Here is a 14,132-nt window from a genome sequence, read left to right as displayed (position 1 = left end):
GGGCACCCTGTGCCAGCGCCTCAGCACCCTCCCAGGGAACAGCTTCTGCCTCAGAGCTCAGCTCAGTCTCCCCTCTCTTGGGCAGGTTCAAGCCATTCCCCTTGGCCTGGCCCTCCAGGCCCTTGTCCCAAGCCCCTCTCCAGCTTTCCTGCAGCCCCTTTAGGCACTGGAGCTGCTCTCAGGTCTCCCCAGAGCACAGCAGAGGGGCAGGATCCCCTCCCTGAGCTGCTGCTCACACTCCGGGGGTGCAGCCCACACACGGGGGGGTTCTGGGCTGAAGCCAGGTCATGGGGAGCTGCTCCTCACTCAGCACCCCAAGTCCTTCTCCTCAAGCTGCTCCATCCAGCCTCCCCCAGCCTGAGTTTGTGCCTGGAATTGCCCTATTGGGGCAAACCAGCATCCTCTCTAACAGAAAAGGTACAAACCAGTATCCAAGATGCTCCCCTGCAGCAACATGCATCAGGAGCACGGCTTACCTGAGAATCTTAACACCCACAACATTCAGCATGCAATACTCAGCAGCCAAGTGTGTGTGGTATATGCAGCACAGTGGTAAGTGACTGAAACCCAACGTTTTAAATATGTACCAAAAGTGGAAGTGTTTGAATTGGTTCCTAAAGTCAGGGTTGGTTTGTTACCAAAGAGGCCTCCACCGGTGGTTGTACCGAACGAGGGAGCACTGGTTGTGGTGGTTCCAAATCCAGCAGGCTTGTTCCCAAACAGGGTCTGGAAGGGAGAAACACCATTGTGGAAACCTGATGGACTCATTAATTGTTACACCACTAAGCAGGAAAGCAGACTTGAAGCCAAGCACATGTGAATCCACACAACCCATGCTCCCAGCAGTAGTGGGTTATCTGCACACATACGTGCACTAGTGTGCAGCAAGCACCTTCTGGAAACAAGTATTACACTTGGACTTGTTCTTAAGGGTTTCTCCAACCTAATTACACTCCATTACACCCAGGACAACCCAACATCAGTAATCAAGTTCAGGTTTTGTTAAGTCTTCATCCTCATCACAACCTGAGCATCTGTATTTCCAATGCTACATAGAAGCATCCCTAGGTCTCTCCTCCTGTGTTTCACCACTCAAGGCATTACTTACGGAATCAAGGAATGTTTTGGGTTGGAACAGACCTTAAAGCTCCTCCACTTCCAACCCCTGCCATGGGCAGGAGCACCTTCCACTAGAGCAGGTTGCTCCAAGCCTGTCCAACCTGGCCTTATTTCTACCACACCAGTCCTATGCACATGCTTATACTCTTCCCTTCAGTTCACAAAAACCCCACTAGTTTTGAATCTTGGGCACCTTAACTCCCAAGTTAAGACATCTAAGTTTGGACATCTAAGATAATGGATATTTTCATGCAGGTCAGCACCCAGGAAGAAGACTCCTAAGCCATTTATTCCCATTCCATTTCCTCTAGTTCTGCTTTTGTATAACAAAGCACAGACATACCGAACCGCCAACACCAAATCCTGTGTTGGGTTGTCCAAAGAGCCCAGTTCCAGTTCCAAACCCAGTCCCAGCATTTGTATTGGCAGCTGTTCCAAAAAGGCCTCCAGGCTGTGAGGGCTGGGTCACCCCAAAGAGACCCTATGGACAGGAATTAGGTTAAGCTCATGGTACAGTGCTTCTCCAGCTCTGCACTGGTGATATTGGAACTAAAACACAGTCAGTGACTAGAACGATGCTGCAACATCAGCCCTTGTGCTGGGGGATGATGGGTGAAAGGCATTGCAGAAGCTTCTGTCATTCTCCAAGAGATAAGGTACAAAAAGGAAATTAAAAGCATCAAATAGAAGAGCAAAGAATTCATGCTCCAAGCCTCAAAGGCTGCTGGAATTTCCTCATCACTCTGAGCAAGGGAGAGGAAAAGCAACACCTCACTCATCACTGAGGGAGAGGAAACTGGAATTTCCTCATCACTTGGAGAAGAAAAAGAATCATTTTCTGGGAGAAGTCATAAGATATTCAGGAAGTCTATAGCATATTTGGAGGCAGAGGCTCAGCTATAGCACAGGTTACAGCTGAACCCCATCCTTCGAACAGAAGCCCATGAATGCCTTCATTAGCCACCAGGAAGCACAGAATTGGTAATGAATCCCACAGGATGTTAAGAATGGAATTATTTTGCCTGTGTGAACATCAGAGACACCTGAACTGACAGAGCAGACAGCTTAAAGAAAGGAACAGGTGAAGTTGTTTGTTAACCCCTGTTCTGCTGCCCATTATCATGGGTGAAGTTTCCCTTAGCAAGAAGCTGCTTGTTCAGCTGGTGGCATACAGCGCTCTGATTCCTCATTTGATGAAGCTGTACCAGTTTGAGGAAGACCTAAATGCCTGTGTCCCGTGTCTACTGCAGTAGCTACAGCCAAACTTCCACCTTTAGGGTTCAAGCAGTTTCTCTTACCATTGTGCTCGTGTTGGGCTGCCCCAGGGTGTTGGTGTTCCCAAAAGAAAAGCCAGTGTTCTGTGTTGTTGTGGGCTGGCCAAAAGGTTTGTTGAACAGACTCGTGGTCTGAGGTTGCTGACCAAAAAGCCCCCCTGTGGTTCCTGTTCCAAAGCCAGTTGTACCTACAACAGAGAAACACATTGGTTAAAACACCCTCAAGTATTTATCCAAATCCACAATGTTTTCACACTCCAAGATGCTGCGAGGGCTGGAGCAGCTCTGCTCTGGAGCCAGTCTGAGAGAGCTGGGCTGGGGCAGCCTGGACAAGAGAAGGGGAGAGCTGAGAGCAGCTCCAGTGCCTAAAGGGGCTGCAGGAAAGCTGGAGAGGGGCTTGGGACAAGGGCCTGGAGGGACAGGCCAAGGGGAATGGCTTGAACCTGCCCAAGAGAGGGGAGACTGAGCTGAGCTCTGAGGCAGAAGCTGTTCCCTGGGAGGGTGCTGAGGCGCTGGCACAGGGTGCCCAGAGAAGCTGTGGCTGCCCCATCCCTGGCAGTGCTCAAGGCCAGGTTGGACACAGGGGCTTGGAGCAGCTGCTCCAGTGGAAGGGGTCCCTGCCCGTGGCAGGGGTTGGAACTGGATGATCTCTAAGGTCCTTTCCAACCCAAACCATTCCATGAGTGTCCTGGGTTCAGCTCTAACAGTTATTTTTTCCCATCTCAGTAGCTGGTGCAGTCAGTGCTGTGGCTTTGACTTCAGCATGAGAGTAGTGCTGATAACACTGATGGCTTTAGTTGTCGCTAAGTAATGCTTACTCCAGTCAAGGACTTTTCAGTCTCATGCTCTGCCAGTGAGGGGGGGCACAAGAAGCCAGGAGGAAGCAGACAGCACACCTGACCCAAACTAGCCAAAGGGGTATTCCATACCACAGCACATCATGCCCAGTACAGAACCTGGGGGCAGCCACCCAAAGGCCCGGATTGCTGCTTGGGTCAGGCTGGGTATCAGCGTGCAGTGAGCAATTGTATGGGGCATCACTTGTGTTTGTTGGGTTTTTTCCCCTTTCCCTTTCAGTTTCATGTTCTCTCTCCTTGTTGTCTCCCTTATCATTATTGTTATTAGTACTTTCGTGTTATACCTTAGTTACTGACTGTTCTTATCTCAACCCATGGGGTTTACATTCTTTCCATTCTCCTCCCCATCCTGCTGGGAGCGGAGGGTAAATGGGGAATGAGTGAGTGGCTGCATGGTGCTGAGTTACTGACTGGGGTTCAACCACCACAATGAGTCTATGATAAAACAGGTCACACCCTGCTCTGTGGTGGAGAAAAGTCCCTGGCTGAGTCTAGTCTGGCTGCTATAAACTAACCAGCCCATTTCCAGGCAATATATCTGTGCTCCTTAGCAGGAGTCGCATCCTGACTTCAGCACTAAGGGATGCTCCCACCCTGCCCACCATCAGCAACACCCTGGTGGGTTTGCTTCAAGCTGCTCTCCTCGCCCACGAGGCAGCTGACTTCCCTGCAAAGCAGATGCTCTAGTAAGCTGCTTTCCAGCAGAACCTGGGGGATGTGGAGGAAGTTACAGTCCTGAAGAGTAAATGGAGATTCCTACAGCAAGGAACCTGACTAGCAAATGCTGATAATACAACCAGGAATGTTCTGAGCTCACACCAGTTCCCTCATCTTTTGTTACTGCAGGTCTTTGAACAGCTTATCCAGTCACAGTAAGGGCAGGGGCCAGGCAGTACTTACTGGTTCCAAAAGGAGTTTTATTCTGTCCATAGGAAAAGCCAGTACTAGTAGTAGAAGAGCCAAAAAGTCCTGTAGCTGTACTTGACGTAGCTGTAGAAGACCCAAACAAGCCTGCAGCTGCTCCAGCTCCCACAGGGTTGGAGGGTCCTTTCCTGTTTGCCTGGTAGTCTTCCAAACGCAGTTCCTAGCAAAGGAAAAGCCAGGTCTTTACACAGGGTAAGGCTGGACTAGCATGCACAGCAGCTCACACAGCATTCGAGCCTGCACTGAGATGAGGGTATCAAGAAAAGCTGTGTGCCCACATTTCTAAAAGAGGGACACCATAAACAGGACCTTCAATTCAATGCAAGCCAGGCTGGATGGGGCTTGGAGCAAGCTGCTCTAGTGGAGGGTGTCCCTGCCTGTGGATGAGCTTCAGGGTCCCTTCAACCCAACTGTTCCATCGTTCTAGGACCTACACTCAGATTCATGTTTGGGCTCCCAGTTTATATCTCAGAGCTCTTTCAGACCTTTTGAGTAGAAAACCTTTTCGAAGTACCAAGTAAATCAACTCGAGTGGAAATGCTTCAGGTGAAACCCTTGGAAACACTACTTTATGTTAAACAACTTTGCTTTGCCTGAGATTCTGCCCTTATCTCAGCAGTGTATGACTGTATCTGGGCACATGGGGAGATGGAACTGTAGCTCCTCAAGAACTGCAGTGTTAAACATTTAAACCCAAATGCAATTAATTTGGTGACACATGAAGTGTTTTACTTGATGACACCCCTCTTCTGTGGGTGCTGCAGATATTGAAGGTCATACTGCTCATACACAGCACAGCAGATACTCATTACAGCCATAAAAACCTCTACTAACCCAACACTATCAGACAAGCAAGATAAGAGTGTCTGAGCACTGGTGACTGACCTCCAGAGATTTGCTTTCATATTCTTTCATGGCCGTGATGCATTGGTGCTTGGTGTTGATGTTGGTACTGACACCAGATTTTACCATAGTATCTGTCCCAGTTGGCGGCTGTAAGAGAAGAGGTCAAGATGTGAGGTTTAAACCCAGACAGAGCTTTGTTCATACCCCTAGAGCTCTTTTAGTGTTTGCTGTTAAGACTGAAGTTGAGCACAGGACCTGAACAGTGGATCAGTGCCCTCTGTACAGCTGGGGCCTCACCCTGTGACGTGATTCTGCAGCAACCGAGAGTGGAATTTCCCCTGTGAACACCCAGAACAAGGCAGGGCCACTCCATTCAGTTTCACTTTAGGAGCAGTTTATACAGTCTTTGAACCAAACCCTCCAGCTCTGCCTGGATTTCATTATCCCCCATTCTCCTTAACTGCACTCTGGAAGTGTGCATCAGCAGCACTCGGCCTACACAAGTTGTCAGTTTTGCCTCTGCCCCAAAACAACAAAGTCTGTGTGTTCCTCAGCTCAGGGCAGAAGCAAAGAGGGCTGAGATTTGTGTGAACCAGGCTTTGGGTAACATAACACATCCAGCCACCAGGAATCAGTTCCCCATTTCCCTGGTGGGTTCTCTTCTGAGCCACCCTCCATTTTCAAGTGCCACAGAACCTATGTGATGTTATTCAACCCTTTCTTAAGGGGAATATATCCAGAGAACAGCAGGGATCAGCCCCACATTCTGGTTTACATTTCTAAGACTTAGGGCTCACATTTGTTTTGTCCCACTCCAAAACATCTCATTGCTGTCAGCATTTAGCACTGATCACCTGGAATTCTGCCCCATCCCTGGCAGTGCTCAAGGCCAGGCTGGACGTGGCTTGGAGCAACCTGCTCTAGTGGACCAAGACAGCACTTCACACAAGTAGCTGCAAAACCTACTCCTACAGCTAGCAGGTTTCAGTAGGAAGGAAAAGCAGAACTTACATTAAACTTAATAGTCGTGCCAGTTGGCGCAGCGGTGAAACTAGTTGGGCCAAAAAGGGAGCCAGAGGTGCTGCCAAAGGGATTGGAAGTGGTGTTCGTGGTTCCAAAGAGCCCCCCGCTGCTGGTGCTGGTTCCGAAGTCTGAAAGAAACATCAAGAGATCAGCATTAAAGAAACCTGAATTTTAAAGCTCCAACCCAAAGATTTTATTCAAATTACAAAAGAGTTTGGAAATGGAAACCCCAACACAGGAGGCACATGGAGCTGCTGGCGTGAGGCCAGAGGAGGTCAGGGAGGCACTGTGAGGGCTGAAGCAGCTCTGCTCTGGAGCCAGGCTGAGAGAGCTGGGCTGGGGCAGCCTGGACAAGACAAGGCTCCTGAAGGGGAGACCTGAGAGCAGCTCCAGTGCCTAAAGGGGCTGCAGGAAAGCTGGAGAGGGGCTTGGGACATGGGCCTGTAGGGACAGGACAAGGGGAATGGCTTGGAAGTGGCTTGGAGCAGCTGCTCCAGTGGAAGGTGTCCCTGCCCATGGCACAGGACTGGAACTGGAGGAGCTTTAAGGTCCTGTCCAACCCAAACAAGTCTGGGATACTACGAAAAGTTATGGTTAGAATCACAACTATGGATTTTGTAGCCATAATCCTCACTTTTGGCTACTGTGGACCACAACAGCATCACAATATCCTTCAGGAGAAGGAATAACACCAACCCCACACTTAACACTTGTTGCAGCTGCACACATGCACAAGGAACATTCTATGCTCTTGAGAGACAAGCAATGCTCAGGGGCCATGCAGCAGTTTTACTCACTTCCAAACCCAGCTGGCTTATTCTGTGCAAAGGCATTGCTCTGGGATGAGAAGAGGCCTCCCCCAGTGCTGGTTGTTCCAAACAGGCTGTTTGATGTCCCAGTTGAGGTTCCAAAGCCAAAGCCAGTGCTTGTGGAGGAGGTGGCTGGCTGATTAAATGTCGTGGAACCAAATAATCCTCCTGCAGACAGAAGCACAGCATTAATCATTTGCACTCATCACCTGCCTGGGGGTTTTGGGGTTCTTCAACTATTCAGAACAGCAGGTCACTGTTTCGTGGTGTCAGAGTCTCCCCACTCACACGTCCCAGTCCTTATGGGCTTCCCTATTCCCATTTTAAATGGAACAGTTCTGACCTAACAAAGGATCAGAGCTTCCTCCTGAGGACACTGACAGACCAGTAACCATGTGCACTCATTGACTGCCTGAGGGTCTTGAGGGTTTTGTTGCTGTTTTGGGGTGAGTGTTTTGGTTGGGTGGGTTGTGTTGTTGTATTTGCTGATGGCTGATTGGGTTTCTATCTTTTCCTTCCCCATGTCTTTTTAATAGCATCCTTCTTTCAGGACTGGTTTCCCCTACAACCACAGTGTGGAGAGTATTGCCAAGGACTGGCTACATGAACGAGGACATGGAAACAGCGACATGCTGCAATTGATTCAGATCTCAGATGGAAAAACACAAGGACAAAGTAAACATGTCTTGGTGATGAATTCCAGCCTGATGCCCACGTGAAGCCTGACATGAACCAAGGATGAGGAAAACTGTGGGTAAAGAAGCACAAGTAGCAGTGAAAGCAAGATGAGAGGAAACTGGGATGTGTTAAGACACAATAGTGAACTGTGAGCAAGTTTTGGAGACCAGGTTCTCATCCGCTTAATGTAGCCAATTGTATCTTATTTGCTGTGTGCTACACTGTACATGTATCCACTAATACAGCAAGCTATTGAATATGTATCCAATCTTAATACAGCCAGTTATTGTGTATGTATCAAAGTATAATACACTGAGCCACTGTAAGCAGACACAGGCATTCTTAGCCAATGAATGATTGTTACTATGCTACAGGCAGTAGAAATAAGGTATATAAACACTGTGAACCCTGGCAATAAACGAGACTTTGAAAGCACTGCTCGTGTCTCCCAGCACCCTGTGACACCACACCACAGCAGTACCTGGTTTTGTCTGGGTACTCCCAAAGAGGCCTCCAGTGTTGTTGCTTGAGCCAAAGGCTGATGTTCCAAACGCTCCTCCACTTGTCCCAAAGCCAGCATCTGAAATTACCATTGGAGTTTGGATAAGCCACATTCTGAACACGGGTACAAGGAACTAAATGTTGTCACTGCCTTTTTAATGTCTCAAAAGAAGCTTGTGCTTGCCTGTCTACACATCAGTGCCTGGGGTATGGGAAGGGGAATCATTAATACTTCTGTAGGGCTTGTGAAGCAAAGGGCTGGGATATAGAGTCAGTCACCTCTGCAGGGGCTCTACCACTTCTAGTGACCCCTGCAATATAAACAGCACTGGTGTGCATCCTTCCTGCTGAGCATATAAACAGTTCCTGGTCTGACTCAGGGGCTATAACCTCACTTGTTGTGGTATCTACAATGTGTATCTCCACAAGACACCCCTCAAAGTACAGAATATTCCTTCCAAGACTTCCCAACAAAGCCAGTATTAAGTGAAAGAATCCCCACCCCAGCAAGGTGGCCTTCATCTGAGCATTTGAGCTAATCCTTCTCTTCAAAAAGTTTCCATAACTATACGGAATCCTGCTATCACAGAACCATACGACAGTTTGGGTTGGAAAGGACCTTAAGACCATCCAGTTCCAACCCCCCTGCCTCCCACTAAACTATGGCACTCAAGGCTCCGTCCAACCTGGCCTTGAACACTGCCAGGGCTGGAACACCCACAACTCCCCTGTGCAACCCATTCCAGTGCCTCAGCACCCACATTAGGAGCTTGGTGAGTGCAGAAGCCTGCCCCTGACTCAGCCCTCTGATTCCCTCATAAAGAGCCAGCACCTGATCCTCCAGAAACCACCACCTGCAGCGCTGGAAAGTCAGTTTATTACTTACTTTGTCCAAAGGTTGAAGTTGTCCCAAAGCCAGTGCTGCCTCCAAATGGAGTCCCAAAGGATTTGTTAAACATTTTTGGGATGTATCAGGTTCTTCCCTTCAACCTGCAAAGAAGAATTCAGCTTTTAGTTACAACTTATATTCAAAGTTCATTTTTCAGCTTCCTCAGGGTGGATGTAAGCAATGGAATGAGTCCTGAAGCCACAAAACATGTGACAGCAGGTTTATGTCACACTAAGCAATGTAAAGCACTGTCACAGCACCAGAAGGGACAAGGAAATAATGCTCTGGTCACATCCCAAAGAGCCTGCCTCCAACCCTTAATTATGGTGAGGTTTTCTGTACAACTTCCAGACGGAGCCTGTAGGGCCAGGCCAAGGGGAATGGCTTGAACCTGCCTGAGGGGAGGCTGAGCTGAGCTCTTAGGCACAGGGTGCCCAGAGAAGCTGTGGCTGCCCCATCCCTGGCAGTGCTCAAGGCCAGGTTGGACACAGGGGCTTGGAGCAGCTGCTCCAGTGGAAGGGGTCCCTGCTGGGGCAGGGGTTGGGAATGGAGGAGCCTTAAGCTCCCTTCATCCCAACCCATTCTATGATCCATGGACTGAAAACAACCCTAACCAGAACTACTCCCCTGATCCACGTGTTTCCAACAAAACCTTCCAGAACACCCCACACTAACAGCACTTTTCACATCTGTGTCTCCAGCATCTGATCCACCTCAATCCAAGCTCAGTCCTGCTCAACCATGGGGGCTGGAACTGGATGGTCTCAAGGCTCCTTCCAACACAAACCATTCTGTGACTCTATCTCAGTTCCTGAAGAAGCACCAATGGGATCCCTTGCCACAGACACACACAGGATGCACACTGCAGCTCGCTCAGGGTTTTCCATGATGTTTCCATTAAACCCCATTTGCCAACACCTTCAGATAAGAGAAAGCAGAACCACACAGCACAGGAATTGCAGGAATACCCCTTCCATCTGCTTCCCATTAACACTCATGAGGCTGTACTGGGATTTCCTTCACTTTCTAAAGCTCATTGCTTCCAAGTCCTTGATCGGGGGAGTTTCACCCCAGTTCACAACCCACTGGTTTATTTCCAGACCCATTCAGTTCTGCTGCCTCACCCCAATCCCTTCTCCAAGCACAAACACAATGTTATGGCTCTCTAACAACCCCACAACACCTGCTCCAAGCGGAGCTGCCTTTTCCTGCACTGAGGCCGGCACCTGCTGGCTCCGACGTGGAAAATGCTGCTGTTATCCACAGAACAATTCCCTGTTGGCAGCATCATTAATCCACAGCAACACAGGACTAAGGAGTTTAGAAAACTGAGACATGGCCCCTACCAGGAACACTTACAAAGCACTACTTGTGGTCAGGTTAGGTTAACACTGTTCCATGGGAGGTCACACTGACCTGGAGCACTCTGGCATTTCTAAACTGCATTTAGGTTTTGCAGGAGGCTCCATCATCCCGAACAGTGATAACTCATGGAAGGGTTGGGGTGGGAATGGACCTTAAAGCTCCTCCAGCCCCAACCCCTGCCACGGGCAGGGACCTCTTCCACTGGAGCAGCTGCTCCAAGCCCCTGTGTCCAACCTGGCCTTGAGCACTGCCAGGGATGGGGCAGCCACAGCTTCTCTGGGCACCCTGTGCCAGCGCCTCAGCACCCTCCCAGGGAACAGCTTCTGCCTCAGAGCTCAGCTCAGTCTCCCCTCTCTTGGGCAGGTTCAAGCCATTCCCCTTGGCCTGGCCCTACAGGCCCTTGTCCCAAGCCCCTCTCCAGCTTTCCTGCAGCCCCTGCAGGCACTGGAGCTGCTCTCAGCTCTCCCCTTCAGGAGCCTTCTCTTCACCAGGCTAAACAACCTATCAAATATTCTCCATGTGGTCATCAGCAACCCAAGTTAATCTCCAGACACACACACTTCTTCTGTCCAATTTCACAGTTCTTCTATAGCTCCCTAATTCCAACTCCTCCTATACCCTCCTAACCCAAAGGAAACACACACATACTCTGCACAGCCCAGCACAGCCACTCCAGAGTGAAGGCACTAAATCCATCATGCATGGAACCATAGGTATTTGTTCCCCAAAACTCGTAGCACCTTTTGGGAACAGCCAATCCTGGATCCTGAGCAGCTCCTGCAGCTCTGCAGCCATCCCAGTGCACTGGGGACCACAGCAGCGAGGAGCAAATCAGGATCTGACACACTAAGAGTAACTCAGATGATGTTTGGTGTTATCTTCAACTACTCACAACAGCAGGACACTGCTTTGCGGGGGTAAGAGTCTTCTCACTCACACATCCAAGTTCTTATGGACTTCCCTGGACACTTTAGGGGACTTTAAACAACACAATTCTGGTATTAGAAGGGAAAAGCTGATCTGACAACTATCAGAGCACCCTGAGCCTGGAGAACATCACATCATTCTGTGGGTGATGCCTTAAACATGCCCTATTTGATCGTTTTAATGCTTAGAAGATCAATTTTACCCCAGGACTCCTCAAGCTCCACACACCGACCTCAGCTGCACTCTACCTGTACAGACTATTCATGGTCACTTTGTCCCTGAGGAGCTCCCACTGAAGGCCACCTAAAGTGCCCCACAGCTTTCAGTTGTTCCACCTCATTACTGTCAGCCTCACTTGCAGCTCATACAGCCGCTGTCCTTCCACTGCTCTCCTATTCAAGCCGCTGCTTCTTGTTAAATACCAAACTCTTCAGAAGAGACCTGAAGAGCAGTTTTGTGTAAGGAAAACGAGTTATCAAGCTCTCATCCCCCTGCAGCATTCTGCACTTCTGCAGCTTGGGCTTTACACGGTCATTGGTGCCGGGGACCCATAAGAGCACCTTCCACAGGGGGACAGTGCACACAGACAGCAGGCTGACACCTGCACGGGTCAAACCTTGTGTTAAACCAAACGTGTGCCATGGAACAGCCCTGAGCCGCGCACGGGAGCACACCCGGAGCTCCGGCCGCAGGAACACCGGCGGCTGCAGGACCCGAACCCAAGTTACAGCAGGATCCGGAGGAGATGGGCTCTCACACACCCCGGCCCCTGCCAAACACATCCCATTGGAGAGAAGGGCTCCCGCAGGCTCCGAGGACACTTCACACCGTACAAAGCTCCGGCCACACCGAACGAACCCGAGTTAACCCCAGTTAAACCTCTCTCCCGACGGCGGACCTGGGGGTCCACAACGGGAGGCGCCCTGCGGACGGGTCCGGCCTCCCTGGACCCACCGGCTCCCCCGTTAACTCCCGCACACCCCGGCACCTCCATAACCCCCGGACCGAGGACCCGACAGCGCCAACAGCCCCGGGAGCAGCCGGTAAGAACCCGTTACTCACGCACCGGCGGGGCCGCCTCCCGCGCCGGGCCCCTCAGAGCGGGCCGAGACACGCCCCCCACCCGCGCCCCCTCCGAGCCGGCCCCAGAGCCCCGTGAGGAGCTCGGCCCCGCTGCCGGTTCCACTGCCGGTTCCACTGCCGGCCCCGCTCCGGCCCCGCTCCAGCCCCGCTGCCGGTTCCACTACCGGCCCCGCTGCAGCCCCGCTCCGGTCCCGGTCCCGGTCCCGTTCCCGGTCCCGTTCCCGGTCCCAGCCCCGTTCCCGGCCCCGTTCCGCGCTCACCCCCCGGTCCCGCCGGGCCCGGTCCGGGCCTCGCCGCTCTCGCGGTGCCGCCGCCTCACGGAGGGGAAGCTGCGTCACAGCCCGCTCCTCGCGCCTCCCAGCGTCCCCCGCGCGCCCGCCGCCCATTGGCTACCGCCTTTTGGGAGCGAGGCTGCTCCTCCCCCCCTCCCCTCGGGGAGCAACGAAAGCCTGCAGCTGATTGGGTGAGACACGCGTGACGTAAGCCGCGCCCTGAGCGCTGATTGGTGTGACGCAGCAGGGGGAGAGGCTCGTGCTGCGGAAGGGTCCAGAACGCCGCATCGCAGCCCCGCCCAACATCCGGGGCGTTGGGGGCGGGGCTTCTCCCGGCCGGGCCAATCGGAGCTCGCCGCTGCGCCGGCGTAGGGGGCGGGGCCCGGAGCCTTAAAGGGGCCGTGAGGCGGCGCGCGGCCTGGTGCGTTGGGGGTACTGAGGGGAGCTGGGGGGGTCGGGCATGGGGCGGTGTGGGGCTGGGGAGCGCTGAGGGAGCTGTGGGGCGGTACGGAGCTGTGGGGCCGGTGTGGGGCTGTGGGGCCGGTGTGGGGCTGGGGAGCCGGTGTGGCTCCGGCTGCCGCTCCGGAGCGCTGAGGGAGCTGTGGGGCGGTGTGGGGCTGTGGGGCCGGTGTGGGGTTGGGGAGCCGGTGTGGCTTCGGCTGCCGCTCCGGAGCGCTGAGGGAGCTGTGGGGTGCATGGGGTGTCCGTGGGGCTCACAGCGCTGCAAGGGGATGGCTCCGGGTCTGAGGTGCTCAATGTCTGCGGGGGCTATGGGGTGCTGGGGTACCCGGGGGTCTGTGGTAACCGGAGGGTCTGCGGTAAGCGGGGGTCTCTGCGGGGTCTGAGTGCTGAGCCCGGACGGGCCGGCGGGGGCTGCTCGGGGCTGGGCCCCTGGGTGCGCTCTGGGGGGCCACGGTGAGGAGTGGGGGGTCAGGCTGCTCAGGGCACTCTGAGGTACCGGGGGTGGGGGAGCGCTCTGGGGTACCCGGGGTATGAGGTGGGCAGGGGGAGTGGGGGGATACCCGGGAGGGGTCTCGGGGGTGCTGAACCCTGTGGCTCAGGCAGCCCTGGGGCACTCAGTGCCTGGCGCAGAGACTGCTCCTGGGGCAGGATCCTGGTGAGAGCTGATGGGGGCTGCATCTGTGGGGACACTGTGTGTGTGCCCCCATGCAGTCCCATGGCACACTGTGTGTGTGCTAACCCCCCAACGCAGTGTGTGTGTTCCCCCCCATGCAGTCCCCATAGCACACTGTGTGTGTGCTAACCCCCAAAACCCATTGTGTGTGTGCCCCCCCATGCAGTTCCATGGCACAGTGTGTGTGTGTGGCCCCATGCATTCCCTATGGCACACTGTGTGTGCCCCCCATGCAGTCCCCATGGCACACTGTGTGTGTGCTAACCCCGAAAACCCATAGTGTGTGTGCCCCCCCATGCAGTCCCCATGGCACACTGTGTGTGTGCTAACCCCAAAAACCCATAGTGTGTGTGCCCCCCCATGCAGTCCCCATGGCACACTGTGTGTGTGTGCCCCCCCATGCAGTCCCCATGGCACACTGTGTGTGTGT

General features: G+C 52.9%; 1 protein-coding gene across 1 annotated transcript in view; it reads right to left on the bottom strand.

The window, feature by feature from the left end:
• Positions 1–12,654, bottom strand: part of NUP98 (nucleoporin 98 and 96 precursor) — a 37,763-nt gene extending 25,109 nt beyond the window's left edge. Inside the window, exons 1-10 of the mRNA XM_034072350.1 lie at positions 12,556–12,654; positions 8,918–9,021; positions 8,012–8,110; positions 6,841–7,020; positions 6,032–6,171; positions 5,060–5,167; positions 4,151–4,334; positions 2,418–2,581; positions 1,463–1,600; positions 639–726 (exon numbers count right to left, since the gene is read on the bottom strand). Of these exons, the coding sequence (XP_033928241.1) occupies positions 639–726; positions 1,463–1,600; positions 2,418–2,581; positions 4,151–4,334; positions 5,060–5,167; positions 6,032–6,171; positions 6,841–7,020; positions 8,012–8,110; positions 8,918–8,990 (1,174 nt within the window). The 5' untranslated portion in view covers positions 8,991–9,021; positions 12,556–12,654. The remainder of the gene's footprint in view (positions 1–638; positions 727–1,462; positions 1,601–2,417; positions 2,582–4,150; positions 4,335–5,059; positions 5,168–6,031; positions 6,172–6,840; positions 7,021–8,011; positions 8,111–8,917; positions 9,022–12,555) is intronic.
• Between the last annotated feature and the right edge of the window lie 1,478 nt (positions 12,655–14,132).

The sequence above is a fragment of the Melopsittacus undulatus genome, chromosome 2, assembly GCF_012275295.1.
Source record: "Melopsittacus undulatus isolate bMelUnd1 chromosome 2, bMelUnd1.mat.Z, whole genome shotgun sequence".
NCBI lineage: Eukaryota > Metazoa > Chordata > Aves > Psittaciformes > Psittaculidae > Melopsittacus > Melopsittacus undulatus.
The sequence above is the reverse complement of the archived record's forward strand: the minus strand, read 5'-3'. Positions and strand labels throughout refer to the sequence as shown.